General features: G+C 41.3%; 1 protein-coding gene across 1 annotated transcript; it reads left to right on the forward strand.

Annotated features, from left to right (window-relative positions):
- Positions 1 to 2,259: 2,259 nt before the first annotated feature.
- Positions 2,260 to 17,826, forward strand: Rab32 (RAB32, member RAS oncogene family). Its single transcript, XM_048425231.3, has 3 exons — positions 2,260 to 2,669; positions 11,232 to 11,509; positions 15,508 to 17,826. The coding sequence occupies exons 1-3, from the start codon at positions 2,426 to 2,428 to the stop codon at positions 15,655 to 15,657; spliced, it is 672 nt and encodes a 223-aa protein (XP_048281188.1). The 5' UTR covers positions 2,260 to 2,425; the 3' UTR covers positions 15,658 to 17,826.
- The last annotated feature ends 1,881 nt before the right edge of the window (positions 17,827 to 19,707 follow it).

Genomic DNA, 19,707 nt, shown 5'->3' on the forward strand with positions numbered 1-19,707 from the left:
ATGTATGTATGGGTTTTTGAGACAGGGTTTCTCTGTAGCTTTGGTGCATATCCTGGAACTAGCTCTTGTAGACCAGGCTGATCTCAAACTCATAGAGGTCCGCCTGCCTCTGCCTCCTGAGTGTTGGGAATAAAAGCATGAGCCACCACCGCCTGGCTACAAGTTCTCATCTTTAAATGAAGTATGTGCCTCAAGCTCCTGTAGGTTTATTTGTTACATGCAGATTGCAGGGTCTTTCTTCTAAAAGATTAAATAGAAGTTTGGGGTTTCATAGAAAACTAGCTCTTCACGTGCCTTAGGGTTTCCATTGCTGTGGAGAGACACCATGGCCATGGCAACTCTGAGAAAGAAAGCATCTAATTCGGGTGTCTCACTTACAATTTCAGAGGTTCAGTCCATTTTCATCATGGTGGGTGCATGACAGCATACAAACATGGTGCTAGAGAAGGTGAGAATCCTACACCCTGCAGGCAGCAGAAAGTTGACGAAGACACTGGGAGCTATCCTGAGCATAGGAAATCTCAAAACATCCCTACAGTGACACACTTCCTTTATCAAGGCCATACCCACCCCACCAAACCCACACCTTCTAATAATGTCACTCCCTATGAGTTTATTGGGGCCAATTATATTCAAACTACCACACCAAGTGATTCAGACGTATAGCAGACATAGAAATGACTGAATTCTAAGCCCAAATACATGGGACAGCACATGGGACACTATTAGAACTTCTAAACCTCTGTGAATGAGAAAATTATAGGCACTCTGGAAAATAGTATGGAGTTTTTTTCTGAAACATATGTGAAAATATAGATGCTATATGATCCAGAAACTTTTGGGTACTTAGGCAAAGGAATCAAAATCAAAGTGTGTGTGTAGATGTGTGGGTGTTGGGGTATGTGTGTCAGATAGGGCAGGAGAAGCTAGCAGAGAAGACCCAAACAGAACACAGAATATTCCTCACTTCTATAAACGTTTAGAGCTGGGAATCTGAGTTTAACTGCTTAGTTGAAGTACGTGATCTAATGTAAGGCTGTGGTTCAGGTTGCGTTGGGCCTGGAAAACAGAAAGTTAATCCTGTTGGCCTGGCTTACTTTGGGGAAGCTACCTGCTAGTTTTGCAGCTGGATGAAGGGCCTGAAATGGCTAAGAAGCTTTAGGGTGAGGTGAGGTAGGGGACGAGGCTAATCCCTTCACTAGGGAAACATCTGGCATCTAATAATAAGTAATAGAGTGTAACACTTTTCATTCCAAGTCAGGTCTGTTTCACTTAGAAATGTGTCCTCTGGTTTCATCTATTTTGCTACATCCATTTTAAGACTAAATAATCTTCCATTGTGTATATGCACAAACATATATGTAAGTATAAATATATGTGTATTTACTCAATACAACTTCCATTCTTCTGCTCATGAACACTTCCATTCTTTCAACATCTTGGCTACGGTGAATAACACTATAATGATTTCAGGTGTGTGTTTACCTCCCAGGAGGACCTGAGAGTATATTTCTCTCATTTCTTCAGAGTATATCCTCAAAGGACCTATTTCTGGGTCACATGTTGGCACTGAGCTTAGCAACTATATTGGAAATCACCCCAAAGCTAAAGCCGAAACAGACAAATGGAAGTTCATTAAACAGAGAAGTCTCTGGACACCAAAGTACAACGAAGAAAGGAGTCTACAGACTGGGAGAAAATGCATGTAAGCTGCACACCTGAAACAATGCTCAAAAGCAAACACACACACACAAACCAAAAAACAAACAAAAACCAGAACGCTTAAGTACCCAAATATGAAATGAGCAAGATGATATGAATGGATATTTTCTTAAAGAGAACATACAAATGACCAACATGTGTATGAAAGAGGAACTTGGCATTCCTAACCATCAGAGAAATGTCAATCAAACCCCTATGCAGCAATCACCTCACACTTATAGGACAGCTATTACCAAAACAGAGAGAGATAGTAAGTGTTGGCTAAGGTGTGGAGAAAAGGGAATGCTCGCACACCATTGCCGACGATGTAAATCGTGGTCATTATAGAAAGCAGAGTGCAGTTTCCTCATACATGAAAGCTAGATTTATCAAACAACCCAGCCTTAGTCCTTTGAAAAGTTCAGTCATCTGCCTTCCATTTTCCAGTTACTGGAAGTCAAAGGCACGGGCTCAGGGCAAACACTGGCCTCCCAGAACCCCGTGCAGTCTGGAGCCAGCAGGGGGCGCCGTGGACCACGAGGGGTTCCGCGGGAAGAGGAAGTGCCCAGACCCGACTCACCCGGCCCAGGGTGCACCAAGACTCTCCTGGCCAGCTGCGCGCGGTCGGTTCCGGGTCCGGTGACTCGCGTGACAAGGGTCTCCGGGAGCGCGGAGGAAGATCTGTCCTGACAGCCTGGTGGAAGATTCCACGGACGCGGTGCCCATGGCGGGCGAGGGCTTGGGGCACCCGGGGACGACGGCCACCACGGCGCCCGAGACCCACGAGCACCTCTTCAAGGTGCTGGTCATCGGCGAACTCGGCGTGGGTAAAACCAGCATCATCAAGCGCTATGTGCACCAGCTCTTCTCCCAGAACTACCGGGCCACCATCGGGGTGGACTTCGCCCTGAAAGTCCTCAACTGGGATAGCAGGACGCTCGTGCGCTTGCAGCTGTGGGACATCGCGGGTAAGCGGGCGTCGTCCCGGAGCCACCAGACTCTCACTCTCTGCCTTCTGGTTCCTCGCTTTTCTCTGCCTGAACTCCCTGCGGTGCGCTTTTAGATGTGAACGAATGGAACGGGAAGATAAATTGGCTTTGGGAGGCCTATCCCCTCTTCTACTGACGTTCTGGGTGACTGAAGGACTTACGTGGAGTTCCACTACAGTGGTTCTTTCGACCCATTCACGTGGGATCGTGAATACCATCGGAAAACACATTTATATTACGATTCATAACAGTAGAAAAATTACAGTTATGAAGTGTATTAAAGGGTCTCAGCATTAGGAAAATTGAGGATCACTGCGATGTTAGTGCAACCAAAACCAACAAAACCCAGTTACTTTCGACTAAGTTCCCCCAACATCTGTCTTGGGTCGGTGCCCCGCTGATGTCAGGGTTTTCTCTCTCCTTGAGCCAAGAAATTTTACCTCTGAGTAATGACAGACATGTTTATAATTTACTAAGAGGGGGTTGGAGCTATGGGTGAGAAAAACTTGGAGCCCAGCCAAGCCTTTGTGAAGGGAAACTCCATTCCTGAAATTTTCTCACTTGGGAGGCTCGGTGACCCTGAAGAAGGGCTGGGAAAGTTCTGAAACTTTCCCGCTGTAAGTCCCTCCCTAAGCCAGTTCTCCTGCCTTCCATTGGGCAATTCCCCATCCCACAAACACTGAATTGTTTCCTTTTGCTTTCAGTTGTTGCTCTGGAATATAAGAGCCATTGTCTTTAAGAGACCACTTGTGACCCTTCCATGTGTTCTCATTGGTGTGGTAGGTGCCATCTGGGCATCCAACAAAAGGGAACCTTTTGTGAAGTGTAATGAAAATGGTAGCAAAGGTTACCCTGTCCAATCATTGCGTGTTCAGAAGCTCTGTCTGCCAGGAAGCAGTTGAATGACAGCTTGTTTAACTGGAGAACACCTTACGGAGTGCCAACTCTGAAGTCTTTGGAGGGTGTGGTTACACAGCTGGTAGCAGAGTGAAGGGACACCTGGCTTCTGTCTGCAAGGTAGTATGTTCTGTTTCTAGCCACTCTATATAAAGCGTTGAAAGATCACAAACTTTAGACTGACTTCCTTAGAAGCAGAGTCAAACTTAGAGAAGAAGATACATTTATGCACATCGATACCAATCTCTCAGAAAGTTATTTGGCCTTGGGCTCAACTTGGTTAGAAAAAAAAAATCTATTTGAAGTGCCACCTGTCCTTCAAAACCAAAGGACTTGAAATACTTTTTGCTATGGCCCAGAACACCGAAGAACATTCTATTGCTTGTTGACAACTTCTCACATCCTGAAGGTCACCTTACCCTGTCCACTGCAGCTTTTTCACAGAGATGGTTTGAAATCCATTATAATGACAAGTCAGTTTATTATGTACAAATCAGTATTATAATAAGTATTAAATTACATTTGAAGTTTTGATGAAACAAACACAGTAAGTAGTTCTGGGTTCCCTTAATTCCAACACTCGGGAGGCAGAGGCAGGCAGATCTGTGAGTTTGTGGCCAGACTGATCTACAGGGTGAGTTTCAGGACAGCCAGGGCAACACAGAGAAACCCTGTGTGGAAAAATAAATAAATAAGAATCTTTTCTATCTGTACATCACCTCTCCTCTTTGCATGGCCCCCTCATTTTCTCTTCCCCTCTATACAGCCCAAGCTGGCCTCCATGTGGATCCTGCTCCCTCAGTTTCCCTACTGTTGGAACTACAAGAACTTGCAAAGACACCCAGTTTCATCCTTCTTGAACTGACACCATAGCCAGAAGGGAGGCATGGCCCATCCATCTGCCATAATGACGCCATCCTTGCACTCTTGCCAAAATCTGAAACTTGAGCTTGTCTGGGACAAAAAGAAACCTTTTATAATCTCAAAAGGGATCTCTGATGTTAGCCACTGCTTTTCAGCAGGAACTCCTGTAGCATTCAGCAAGTACATAACTCCAAATAAGAACTAGATAGGTGTTAGTGTCTTAGTTGGGGGTCTGCTGCTGAATCATCATGACCAAGATGAATGTTGGGGAGGAAAGAATTTATTTAACACACTTCTACATCACTATTTATCACTGAAGGAAGTCAGGACAAGAACTCAAACCAGGCAGCAGCCTGGAAGCAGGAGCTGATGCAGAAGTCAAGCTACTGCCTGGCTTATTCCTCATGGTTTGCTCAGCCTGCTTTCTTTTAAAACCCAGGAACACCAGCCCAGGGTTGGCACTACCCTCAAGGGAAGGGGCCCTCCCTTATCAATCACTAATTAAGAAAATACCTTACAGCCAGAGTTTATGGAGGCATGTTCTTAATTGAGGTTCTTCCTTTCAGATAACTCTAGTTTGTGTGCTAAGTTGATATGAGATGAGCCGGCACATGTGGTAACTAGACACTGTTAGGCTTTTCTCACAGAGTCAGAGTTTGGAAAATGCTGTCTTAATATGCACATAGCAAGAGACACAAATATCTTGGATTTGGGCTGGAATTTGCAGAACTACAGCCTTAACTGTGCTGGATTTGAGCATTTGAGTTACTAGTGAAATCTGCTTAGCTCATGCCATTTGAATAAGAGAAAAGTTGTATAATAAACACCATGCCAAAACACTTCCCCAAGGCTAAGCATATGCCATGCATGATTACAACGCTGACTCATACTGAATTCTGAAAGAATAAAAGTACTTATTCCCTGAATTGCAAAACATAAGGAGGAGCCAGCCACATGACATGACGCAACTGCTGGTTCCTTTTCAATACTGTTGTTCTGGAGGCCATAGAGGTGGACAGAGCCATAACAATAATGTCATCTATCGGAAGAGGTTTGAGAAGGGTAATAGGCAAGAATTACTGAATGCTTTCTGTAAAGGTAGCCAAACAGGTTCATGTAAGCCCTTCAAATTAAGGACACCAGTAACTTGCTGGTACAGGCCTCAATAATGTGTTTCTCATTGCACAGAAGAAACCTAAATTAGAGCGTGTACCTTGTAATGTAGACTCATAACAATTATCATTTCTTCCTACCTCCATTCCACAAGTCATCATGCTTCCTTACTTATGAAGTTTAGAATCCAGAGAAGGCCGGTTTTGATTGGCTCCAGCTTTTTAAAGTGAATTTTGAAAGATTTTCTAAACTATGGCCATTCTGCTTGTGATAAACTGTTTCATTGGTACATACCCTAAAAAAAAAACCAAAGCAATAATTTTAGATATTTGCCTGGTATCTGGTAAACAAACATTGAGGAAGCCTGTGGGCATTGTAGTCCAGAAATGAAGTGATGTTTTCAAACACATCCTTGGAGAAATTGTATCCATCGTATATATGTTATACTGACCATTTGCTTTCTGTAAGCTTACCATATAGAGTTTTCTGTTATTGTATAAACCTGGGAGACTTCTGAATATCAGAGATCAAAGAAACATGTTTTAGAACTTATCCAAGTGTTCTCCTTCTCAACACAAGCCTTTTCGGTTTGATACAGCAAGCAGGCATGGGTGGCTCCTTTCTGAGACAGAAAAAGAAAAAAAGTGGGTAACAAAGATGTAGCTTTACAGTTTCTATTGGTCATTTTAGCAGACAGCCTGATTCTCTCCCACCCCATCCCCCACCCACACTGCAGTCTGTCCATAGAATTTATGTATGTATCCTCTCCCATGACTTGTGATTGCTTCCACGGGTTATTCTGAATATGTAGGGGTTCCTGTTGTGGTTATCTGGAGACTCTCCCATCAGAACCTCAGACAGGGTCCTTAGCATCAACCATCAGTAACAAGAAAAGATTCTTCAGCATCCACTGTGTGGGGAGACTAGGCTCCATCTGACGACTGTGTTCATCCAGCCTGGTTTAGCAGAAGAACGGCTTCTTTCACACATAAGTCTGGGGATAGGCCTTCCAGGACTGGTGTACTGTAAAATCTTCATAGACAAAAACTGGCTTGCCACCTCTTACTTATTCCAAGACTGTATTATTTGTTTCAGTGGTCCAGTAGAAAAAGGGCATGCCTACATGCGAGCACAGTTAGGAAATAAAAGGCTCATGTCTCAAACTGTGCAGGGAGCTTGCTCCAACATATTCTGTACAGGGAAGTTGGGGCTAACAATTAGCCATCTTTCAGACCTGCCAAATCAGAATTGAAAGCACTTGGAAGGTTGTCACCTACCAAACGCTGTGGGTGATTCTGATTTATACTAAAGCTGAGAAGCATTGTTCTATCTTGGGTTCTGTTGCACCCTGGCAACACACCCACATCCCCACTACACCCTACGAGCTCACCACTTAATCCGACAGCCTGCCTGGCATCCATGTTCCCAGGCAGTTACATCTTCCATGTCCTTCTCTTCCTTTCCCAGATTCGCAGTACTTTCACCAAAGTGCCCTCATGCCACCCTCATCCTCCATGTAACCATCCCAGGAGCCTCTGCTGGAGGCTGGTTTATGGACACAAGAGCGATTTACATACAGAGATAGGATGGTTTATGTTTCTGTTCAATAGATTTATTTAAAGGAACAGAAACAAGGTCTTAATCTTTTAAAGCTGTGATGAGTTTGAACAGAAATTAGCAAGGTGTTTTTATTTTCATAGATAATGATTCTCTTATAATCTATGATAGGAGATTGCCTGTTGACAGTACTTTGTCCCTGAAACGCAGCATGAGACTGAAGGATTTTCTTTAAGAGACCGTCCATTTGCTAACTAGACGCCGAACATTTCTTCCAAGTCACCTTGAGTAGTTATTGAGTAACTCGTGTTTACCCTCAGTGGACGGGGAAGAGGTGAATATCTGAGCTAGGGGAAACTGCGCACCATTTCATTCTTCTGCTCTTGATTTTTGTTATGACATTTCTATTTTGAGTTTCAACTAATGTTACTAGAAACATTTGGATTATCAAGAGAGAGACTCAACCCAAGCAAACGTCCTGATGGAAATCCCAAAAATCAAGTGTCTGTGAATTGCATTCTCACAACAGCAGAATGTGGTATTTCCTTCATTAAATCCAAGGAAAATACATTCATTATTAAGACTTTCATTTGTCTCAATGAGGTAAGATGAAAGATTTTGTGTATTTTTTTTTCTTTAGCCAAATAGGAATATTTATTCCTGGGAAAACGCTCGTTTTGCTGTTGGATCCTCCGTGGTGTCATTAATGGGTAGTATCCCAAATAGCAAGATAAATATTTTAATCTTTTCCCAATTTGCATGTTTTAAGATTTTTGGCATTTGCATATGTAAGAGCTTGTGTGATATCTTTGGAACCTGCATCAACACTCTCTGCCTTTGCACTTACCCTTCTCATCCTCATGGTTGCCAAAATCTCAAGTTATAATCAGCATGCCTTTCTCCTGAGGCAGCAGCACATTGTTTAAGAGACAAAACATTTTGAGAGACATTGAAAATGTGCTGTCAGTATGTCAGCAGCAAGGGAGATGGCAAAGGCTACCCCTAGTATCAGTGACTGGTGCACTCTACAATAGGGGATCTTCCCTCCACTGCTGTAGTAAAGCAGGAGGTGACTGGGAGTGTGGGGAAGGGGAGGAGGACACTGTAGCAGCTCCATACTGTGCTTAAGGATATCACTCTTAGCTCCTATTACTAACAAGCATCTCTTCCGCCGCACAAGACACAATCAGAAATTTGTCTGTTCCAGCAAATGTCTGAGTAGATCGGATGGCACAGTAGTGTGATTAACCCAGAGAATTTGAGTCTCTTCTTGGGATTCCATTCTTTCATCAATAAAATAAGAGAGCTGGACTAAGTGGACGCTTGCACCTGTCTCCTCATTTCAACCAGCAATGTCTCTCTTAGACTTGACTGTTGCCCAGGGTTCCCCGTGAACTAATATGAACTTGTTCAGCATATCCATTAGGATGGTGGACCCCTGGGTTTCGATCGATTTTCCTACCAATGCAAGTTTTAACTCTACAGGAAGCCAAACCTCCTCAGGCCCCCTAACTACTGAGGGCATGCTTCCTCCCTTACCGCTCTGTTCCATGTGTAAAGACTCCATCAGGTCCCGAGTCAGACCCTGCAGCCTCAGCAAGGATTGTCTGCTTTCTAAATGTGTTCTACTGTTTTCATGACTTTGTTAACTGACTGTTTTCTCTTCCTGCTTGAAAGTCCTCTTCCCAACTTACTCTGGATACAAATCTTCACTGGGTAAGTCATTGACACTTGGTCCCCAGTCAGTTTCTTCCCTTTTCATTTGCTTAATTGTATAACTGACACCTTTTTCACTTAGCATATAGGGGTTTTTGTTTGTTTGTTTGTTTTTTTAGTACAGTTTCTGATGTGAGACCTGTCACGGAAAATTTTCTTCTAGTCTTGACATCTCAGAGAATCTGTCTGACATTTCTAAGCCAACATATCTTCCCCCAAAATTCCTTATCATGGGCATTTCTGGTTTTGGATGAGTTATCAGAAAGGGCAGATGAGTACATCTTTTAATACCACAAGTTATGATTAACAGAAAAATTATTTGGGATTTTTCAGGAGCTTGATTCAAAAAAAAAAAAAACAAGAGCTATGAGAGGCTAGCAGTTCTTTGAAACACCTAGTTATATAGTTATCCATTTTTTTTACTAACTTGGCACCTTATCTTCTTGAAATTCAAAGGATGGTCAAACTGAGAACTATGTAATTATCATACAATGTTAATCTTCCCATCTTCTTTAACCTGTCTTTGTCTTAGTGGGGCTACAGCCCCTTCTGGTTCTATAATTCAAGTTAGTAACAGTGGATTCCTAAAGGCTCACTAGCAGAAGATGAAATGCAAACAGCTTCAATGCATCTGTCTAGTCATTTTTGAAGACGTGGTTACTTTACCCTTAACTGTTAAAATATCCTGGGTGAACGTATTGGTGTCATTGTTCAATGTACCCTATAGAGAGAGGTACAAGGCTAAGCTGCCATAAATGTCAGCATTTATGATCGAATGAACTACACAGATAAGCGAAAATCAGATTTATCTTACCAGTAAAATGTGAACATGACAAGTCCCAACAGATGACCATTCGTTATTATGAAATCCAGATGTTTGGACGTATGAAGAGTCACAAACCACAGAAATATTTGAAATATGACAATATGATAGAATTTGGAGGAGGAAGGGTATTTGCGGTCTGGGGTAGCTTTGTGTTTGTGTGAATAAATGGTAACAAAGATGTAGATGAAGCTTGTTTCTTGATGTGTTTTAGCAGAAAAGTGTACTTTAACTATGCTTTTGTCTTAGATCAAGGTAATAATCTTAGATTCTCATTGCTTGCCACTCATTCCCCCTCTGAATCTAGTCAGCAATTTGACACCTTCAATATATGAGCTTAAGAACTCAAGGCAACCATAAGGTCGTCCAGAATCTTACGCCTATTGGCGTGAAAGAGTCCCCTTTGGTGAGTGTCACTGTGATCCAGACCATGCATCTTTTTGTCCCTCTTTTCATATGTCAGATTAAGATTGGTGGCCTTGTTATGGGAAAGATATGTTTGGCAGCACATATCAACAGCATGCTTTTCAGGCCTGTCAGGATGTTCAGACAGGACTATGATGAGTAGCAAACTTAGTTGAGCCATTAACAGAAGCTCAGTTCTTTTCAAAGACTTATATCTGAAGCACTGTGCATTGAACCTTCTCACAATCATACAGCCAGCTGTGTTTGCAAAGTATGAGTTCTCCAGTGACTGCTTCTAAGAGGGGAACAATTTGAGTACTGAGTCAAAAACAGGTAGACGTGTTGGAAGGAGGCTGCTTGTTCCTTTCCTGGCCTCCTGGAACCGAAATAATCACACAGAAACTGTATTAATTAAATCACTGCTTAGCCCATTAACTCTAGTTTCTTATTGGCTAACTCTTACATCTTAATTTAACCCATCTTCATTAATCTGTGTACCGCCACATGGCAGTGGCTTACCAGGTAAAGTTCTGGCATCTGTGTCCAGCCGGGCTACATGGCTTTTCTCTTATTCTGCCCTTCTTTTTCCCAGCATTCAGTTTAGTTTTCTTAGCCTACATAAGTTCTGCCCTATCATGGGCTCAATACAGTTTTCTTTATTCCTTAATGGTAATCACAGCATACAGAGGGGAATCCCACATCAGATATGGGTTTGAGATATAAAAGGAAGGCGAACTGAGATCACAAGCTGTCTTCTTGCCTGTCTAGTCTCAATGTTTTTGACTGGCCTTTTACCACCTCACCTATCTGCATTCTGTAAACTTCAGCATAGTCTATCTTTGTCTCTTCTTCCACTTCTACCTTTCTGCCCCCCCCCGGCCCCACCTCTCTCTTCTTAGACTAACAGGAGAGAAAGCAAAACAGGCTATCTGTGTAGCCTGCACTACTGGAATCCTGAAGTTTATGGTAAATATGTTCTACAAAGGACTAACTCTTATCAAGCAAATGGTCAGCCACTTTTGTTAAGTTCATGTTCTGTCTGATGTCCTTAGCATCAGTGATGCTTGCTTCTCAGAATAGTTTTTCGGATCTTTGAGCATATAACTGCCGCTACATATGACCCTCACCATTATGAACATTTAACCTCCTTTTGTATTCATTTCCAGGGCAAGAACGGTTTGGCAACATGACCCGAGTTTACTACAAGGAAGCTCTTGGAGCGTTTGTTGTCTTTGATCTCTCAAGGAGTTCCACATTTGAGGCAGTCTTAAAATGGAAAAGTGATCTGGATAGTAAAGTCCACCTTCCCAATGGCAGCCCCATCCCTGCTGTCCTCCTGGCTAACAAGTGTGACCAGAAGAAGGAAGGCAGTCAAAGTGCTTCCCAGATGGACCAGTTCTGTAAAGACCATGGCTTCACTGGATGGTTTGAAACCTCTGCCAAGGTGAGATAGCTTTTCTGACAGATCTGTTTCTGACACCCTTGTCAGACTAGGCTGGGACATAAAGTGTGTAGACAGATTTCTGCAGAGTCTTATAAGCACAGAATCAGAAAAGCAGTGTGGACATGTGACAGTCTCACTCCCGGAAGCAGAAGTGCTTTCCAAGTTAGCTTGCCGGGCCGTGAATAGGCCAGCAGAACTGTCATTCAGGGCAAAAATCGCATGACATTTTCTGTAAGTTTGCATTCTTAATCAAAGTGTTTTTCTCCTGCTACTGGAACGAATGGGAGATAAGGTGTTTTGTCAAGGACAAACATTTTATGACTTTTGAAAAAGACAAAGAAACATGAGAAAATGTCTTTAGAAGATGAATGTCATATGGATATCTCATACTGAATAGTCACTAGCAAGTTGGATTGACTGGAAGTGCTTTAAGCAAGAGCAAAATTTACTATGTGCTTTTTCCTGAATAGTTGAGTGGATTATTTTCTCCTACTATTGGAAACTGCATTTTATTTTTCTTTTCTAGGAAATAAAAACAACTAAGATAAATTTTGAAAAGCTTAACCATGTGGCAACTAGAAAACCAAGGTCGAAAAAAATCAGAGGTCCATTCACTATACTGGAGGGTTGTAGTCCCTGGCGTTGTTAAATAAGACAACTTAATAACTCTCATTAAAAAAAAAAAGATAGCCTTTTTGAGAAATTCTATGATTAGCATTTACTCCTTAATTTGCATACTTGTTACACTGTCCCAGCTTATAATATGCATGCTATATATGTATGCATCTCTGTGTGTCCACACTGTTTTTCCTCTAAATATCCTTTCTGAGTGATGGTTTCCAGGATTCCTGTCAGGTTGCTTTCAACTTTACTAGGCTCTTATCCTCAAGGTGGGAGATTATTCAATGTCAGTACTCATCAGAATTATGAAAGCACACGATGAGCGACCACATCACAGGGCCTCTGAGCTCTGAGTGATGATAGAATCGCAGGCAAAGGAAAGCCCCTGGAGGCAGAATTGAGTGGTCCCAGCCATATGCTGTTTTGATAAATACAGCATCTTATGTCCTTGGTTTCGTGAACAGATAGTTGTGGTGGAAGAAAGATGGGGCCCAGAGGTCCTGCAGGAGTTTTTTAGCCTGGTAAGAAGGAGGAAATCACAGAAGAAGGAAAGGCATTTCAGAGAGACTGACTTTTCCAGGACTGTGCCTTCTCTGCCCTGTGTACGTGCTGGACAGTTTGCTTTAACTTCCCATTGCAGAGTGGTATATGTACAACTACATATAAATGTTGAGGAATTTCCTATATTATATGTACAACTACATATAAATTTTGAGGAATTTCCTATATTGCACATAAAATTCTATGTAGGATTCAGTTGATCTTCTAGGTAAAAAAAATTATAACTTTATGCACAAATCTGCATATAAGATTCATAAATGATTGCCATATGACCTATAATTTGAGACTGTATAAGTGATTGGCCTTATTGTGTTTTTAGACACAATATTATATAGAAGAGGGAGAGAAACATTATTCATAAATGAACGTTTTCATATATATAGTTCAATGCTTCCCTTGAATATGCGAGGAAGAACCTGATCTCTTGTGTGGCAATTCAGGAGTCTTCTAGAGTCTAGAATCTAAAAAATTACTATGAAGTTTTACTTTAAAGGTTTGGAAAATTGTATCACGGCTTTAAGTATTACGTATTACTAATAGATGTACTTCTGGGTGTTGGCAACTAACTTCATATCTGGATTTTGCTTTAATTTTTGTAGTGTGGGTTTTAATAGATACATAGTCAGAAGGTAGTTTTGAGCTCACAAATTTAGTCTTTTCTCCTTTATGGCACATAATGGATTTTGATACCGAACTTTCCAACCCATTTCACTACAATATGGAATTTATGTTCTTACTCAGCTTTGAGTAACCACTGCTAGAGACCTGTGTTGGAAGGAGAATATCCCAAGAGGTTCATATATTGAATACAGATTCATTCGACAGAGCTGTTTGGTGAGGCTTAGGAGGCGTAGAGGAAGTATATCACCAGGAACTAGCCCTGAGATTTCAAACCCTCATATTATTCCCAGTTTTCTCTCTCTACTTCCTGCTTATGGCTTAAGGTATGATCTCTCAGTCTCAGCCAGTTGCTCCAGTCACCATGCCTGTTGCCAAGCTTGCCTGGGCCCGTGATGGTGACGGCACCTCTGGGCTCCATCTTTCTTCCACCACAACTATCTATCTGTTCACAAAACTAAGGAGAACATAAGATGTCATATTTATCAAAACAGTGTATGGCTGGTACCATGCACTCCTGCCTCCAGGACTTTCCTTTGCCTGTGACTCTATCACCATTCAACAGATGGTTGCCCTATGATGCAGTCACTCATCACTTGCTCTCATCATTCTGATGAGAACTTACCTTGAATAATCTCCCACCTATGAACCCAAATAAATCCTTGCCTGTATAAGTTTCCTCAATCACAGCAACAAAACAACAAAATAACTGATGAAGAATGGGAATGGCAAGAACTGAATGACACTTTTGGAAATTCAAAGATCGTTACTTGTCTTAAAGTTATCTTGGGAGTAAAGATCTCAAACCAGTCCATACTGTGAAAGCATCCTAAACAAGCAATATCACTCCCAAATGAACAGGCCTGCCATCTGAAGAAGTTTGTGCAAATAAGGGGGTAGGAAATTTCATAATGTTGGATTTGATTGGAGACATTAATGCAAACAGTTTCCTATTTATAAATCTATGTGTGTATTCATATGTATGCATTTCTTTTTAAGATATTTATGAATATATTTAAAAATATGTAGGTGAGGTTTCTGTATGTGAGTGTGTGTACACACAAGTGTTCAATAGCTCTGTCAGCCAAAGGACTGGAGGTAATAATACCATATAAAAAATGAACTCTCCTAATCTGACTTGTGAATGCAATTTTTTAAATAAACAGACTGAAGATACCAGGAGAAAGACATGATTCCATGGCTGATGGGAATAGAAAGTGAAGATAATTTTGAGATAGTCTGTGTTGCCAGCAAGTAAGAAGGCACTCACAAAACAGTGTGTACATCTCATAAAGAGCACAGGCCTTGCTTTTAGAGTTACAGAACTACACACCAATCACTAAATAAAGAATTTTTGCAACAAAATTAATGAGTAAAATTGATAGCATGATGTGCAGACACACAATAAATACATTTTTCTTCACAGTAGAGTCCTGACTAGTAAATATAGAAGGACTGGTGCAAACGAAACAACAGCTTCTAATACTGCCATGATAACTGCTTTAGAAGAGAACTGGCAGATGCTAACGTTAGGGAGGAAAGGTATGCAAGAAACAGGCTGGATACCTATTCACAGTCACTAAGTCCCAAGTTGGAATTGCAACTTTTCAGCAGGAAGCCGGACAGCAATGACCTTAATCCACGTGTCTCCTGCACTCTGAGGACACGTGATCCTGTCTATTTCCCATCAAGAACGCGAAACTTGAAGTTAATCGAAAGGAAACATTAGAGCCAGACCGAGGGCGATTCTGTGGCCAGTGTTCTCCAAGATGTCACTTGAGGTTACAGAAGTGGTGTAACCATTAAAACCTTTCCTGTGTTTCCGTAAATAGCCTCCCCCTCGTGCTGGGGCAACAACACTAACTCTGTAAAGAAACATGAAAACAAGAGGAGGACTTTTCGGGAAGATGGGGTTCTGGGAAAGAAGGAAAGGAAAAGAGAGATTAATGGAAGTGGAAATAACTGAAATTTATTCTATACATGTATAAAATTTTCAAAGAATAAACAGCAAATTAATTAAACAAATGCCTTGGACTCTTAGTGCAACAGACACTAACTAGCGTAGGAGAAGAGGTTACCCAGTATGCTGGTGTGCCTAGCGCCCTCTGGCATGACTCCCTAGTCTCCTTACTGCACCCAGTGTTACTTCCAAGGTCAAGGCTGGCACTGACCTTTCACATTCTGTTCTCCCAATACAGGATAATGTAAACATCGACGAGGCCACCCGGTTCCTGGTGGAAAAGATCCTTGCGAACCAGCAAAGCTTCCCTAGGGAAGAAAACGACATGGACAAAATTAAACTAACCGATGAGCCCCTCCCAACGAAGGCCAGGTCCCAGTGCTGCTGATGTGTCTCCTTGTCCCCCTGCGCGCTCTCCTTGGTCCTGCGTGCTTCTGAGGATGTTCAGGAGCCATGGACCTGTGAATCCCCTCAGGCATGCTTTATCCTTCAGCTGCACAGGAACCGCTCCTGCGATGCTGGAGATCCACGGAGAACTGTTCCCGCTAGAGACCCCATGACTTACCAAAAGAACCCTAGGCTCTTTTTGTACTGTCAAATGCAGAGTAATGTTTACAGCCTTGGGAACATTTTTTGTACAGCAAGTTCGAGTGTTAGCTTTTAGTGTAAGAACGGGAACAGCAGAAAAATGTCCCCACAATGTTCCTGACATTTTGAGTATCTTTGTTCCTGTGTTCGTCCCCACCTAACCACGATTTTTTTTTTCTTATAGGCTGTTACCTACAGACTTGAAGGTACCATGCAATTATTACCTAGTCAAAACTTTGTACTTCAAGGGGGTCAGAGACGGGTACTTTGCACTTCCTGTAAAATTTTGCCCTTAAATACCGTGAGTCTAAACTGAGCTACGCGGTGTTGATGCAGGTTTTTAATACCAGCACTCGGGAGGCACAGAAAGGCTGATCTCTTTGAGTTCTAGGCCAAGCTGATCTACAAAGCAAGTTCCAGGACGGCTAGGACTGTTACACAGAGAAACCCTGTCTTGAAAAACAAACAAAAATGTGTTTCTAGAACTGACAGCTGGGGTATAATGAAGTTGTTCTGAACACCTCAAGATTCCCTTCCTTAATGGAAGGTACTGAGCTGGGGCTGGGGCTCAATGGTAGAGTGCTTACCTAGAACGTTAGAGTCCCTAGATCTTCAGTACAGGGCGGTCTGGAAGGCGCTTGCACCTTACCTGTTTTATGGGTGTCTCCCTCTGAATCCTCACCAGGCGTAAACTATAAATGAACATTCCTTCTCTGCCCTCTATTCTGTTTATAGCTTAGAGCTATTGAAGGCTCAGCAATACTAAGTGGAACTTGTCTTTCCAGATCTGTCAGGGTAAAAGTCAGGAGGAGAACTTTTTTCCCAAAGCATGTACAATTATATTATATTCAAGATTCTAGAGTATGAAACCTGAAAGAAAATAAACCATGTATCACTTTGTCTATGGTTTCGGACACCGATTATGGTAATGACTGGGACACTTTAGGAAGATGTACAATATTTGTGTCGCACTTAACTCAGAGAAAGGAAAGAATAAATACTTTAACCTAAGCCTGTGTGTTAAATGAAGGTAGTTCTAGGCAGGTACTTTCTGGTTTAGAGAATGTTGTGTTTAACTAGAGTTAATCTGTAATACCAGCATGCCGGAGACAGAGGCAGATGGGTAGAAGTTCAAGGCGTAGATTGACTACACAGCAAGCTCATTGACAGCCTGGGCTGCACAGCCTTTCTTCAAAAAGAATAAAATTTCTTCTAAAAAATTGTTTTCTGTTGAATTTTTTAGATTTAGTTACTTTATTTCATGTGTGTGCTTTGGCTGCATCTGTTCATATGTGTACTGTGTGTGCGTGCGTGTGTGTGTGTGTGTGTGTGCGTATGTGTGTGCCTAGTGCCTGTGGGGGTTAGAAGAGGACATTGGACTCCTTGGAATGGAGCTATGGATGGCTGTGAACCAACATATTGATGATGGGAGCCAAACCCACATCCTGTGCAAGAGCAACAAGTGCTTTAATCACTGAGTCACCCCTCGAGCACCTTGATTTTTATTTTTAAGGGGCTTTTCACATTATACAAAAAAATTCAACTTCTTTAAAGAAATCTAAGAGCCTTAGTGTTCTAGCCTAAAGCTAAAACAATGAAATACTGGACGTATTTGTCTCTTGAACCATGTGAACATACCAGGTGAACATGCAGCCTAGTATTCTGAGAACAAGAAACCATAGAAATGCTACTGCTCTGTCATCTGTGTCCTGAGAATAAAGGGGGTACAGGCTTTCTTTTCACCAAACGTCATCCTGACCTAAGTGTGGCTACATGCTATATGTTCACATAACAAAAGCATGTCAGTCCTTTGGACATGTATTCGTAGATCCAAGTTTTCTGGAATAGGGTACCAGGGCTTGATTGATGTGTATAATATAATCTCTATGATTCGTCGTGCATTAAATCTCACTTTCTAAGAAGTGTATATCACCCTCATGTAAAATAAAGCTTTATAATGTCTCCAATATTCAGTCTGTGAAGAATGTATGAGGTATTGCTATCAAACCCCAAATGTGGAAACATCAAATCAATCTAAACTACTAAAAGTGACAGCAATTACTTGGGAGTTTTTGTGTGTGACACAATTTTAATTTTTACAAAAAATCTACCACATTTAAGTTCATTTAGCAATGATCTTAAAATGAGAAGTGTTCTACTTCATCTGCTCAACCTTACAGTGTGGATTAATTTACAGTACTTGTCCAGGGCAGTTCCCGACACAACTGACTGCCGTTATGTCAGGTGAGACAGTTTAGACATTGGACTGTGCACAGTTCAGGGAAAGAATTGTTCATCTTTTGCCTTAATCTTAAACTCTTTAATGCTTTGTAACTTTAACATAAAATTTGAGTTGAGGCTAAATTATATAAAAAGGACTAAATGAAAGAAAAGAATTCTTTGTTCTCTCATTCACTTTAAGGAACAGTTATACATTTAAGCATACACTCTAGCTCAGAACTGGTGTAAAGTAGCCAATTAAAAGATGTATCTTTTCCCCCAACTGGTCTTAGTGTTGCCAATTTTTCTACCTTCTATGTGTAGGGCCCTTAAACCCCGTGTTTCTAAAAGCAATTTCTCTGGAACAGTGATTTTCCAAAGTGTAGTTTCATTTTATTCAATATGCCCACAAAGCACTGAATTCCTTAATGAAATTTCCCAAGCCTCCCTTTAAACTTGTATGGTTTCTTGGAAATACACTCTTATGGAAATCCAATATCTATTTTGAAATCTCCTATGCTAATTAGTATGCTAAATATTACTGAGTTTGAAATCTATCATTTGCTCAAAACATTATTAAAATACAACACTGTATTTCTGAGTGCAAATTATTGATAGTATAAAATCTAGGCACTTTAGACAATGGACTAAAAGTAAAAATGTGTTTTTACCCACTGAAGTAAATAGGCACTTAAGAGTCTTACTACCACCGATTAGCCATTTAGTCTACATCATAATTCTCTCTCATTTCCTCCCCAAATTATATAATATTGAAATTAGCTCAAATATGAGATAAAAATCAAAGTATACTAACTGTACAACTGCTAGGGGGAAATATACTAAGAAAATTCTTAAGCACTCTCAAGTGCTAAGAGCCAAGAGAAATGAAAACATACATTTGATTACATAAGAATATAAATAAAGACAATATAGACAGAATTCTAACAAGCAACAAACAAAATATTTACAACCTATTTGATTAGGCAGGGAATGAAAAAAGGATAAGGAGAAGCAATGAAGAAAATGAGCGAAAAATGCAAACCAGCATGCTATGCGAGCATGTATACCAATAAACCATGTGCATTCATGCAAAGAATCCAGGAGCACATTGGGTGTCCTTCTGCACCATTTTCTGCCTTAACTCCTTGATGCAGGGTTTCTTACTGACGCTAAGGTTCTCAATCATTTTTGGCTATGCCCAGTTTTTTGCCTAGGGTTAGATTCCCGGGTCCTGACATTAAGTTTTTGTCTCCACATACAGAACACATATATGTGTACCTGCACCTGCATGTACATGTGTACACTGACACATGTAAACACTTCTATATCCACACATGGACATTGCATACACATGCAAAAGTTAATTAGGAAACAAAGCAATTTGTTGTCGTGGCATTTCATTTGTATTTTAGTAAATAAAGCTTGCCTGAAGAGCAGAGTGTAAAACAGCCCCACTGGTCAGCCTTATAGGTCTGGCAGTGGTAACAAACACCTTTAATCACAATAGCCACACTAGTTGCTATAGAAACCATGTAGTGTACGCCTTTAATCCCAGTGATGCATTCCTTTGATCCCAGCCCTAGAAAGGATTACAAAATGGGAGGAGACAGCTCTCAGTCTCAAGCTCATT

Source organism: Myodes glareolus, chromosome 1, assembly GCF_982192425.1.
Source record: "Myodes glareolus chromosome 1, mMyoGla1.1, whole genome shotgun sequence".
In the NCBI taxonomy this organism is placed as follows: domain Eukaryota; kingdom Metazoa; phylum Chordata; class Mammalia; order Rodentia; family Cricetidae; genus Myodes; species Myodes glareolus.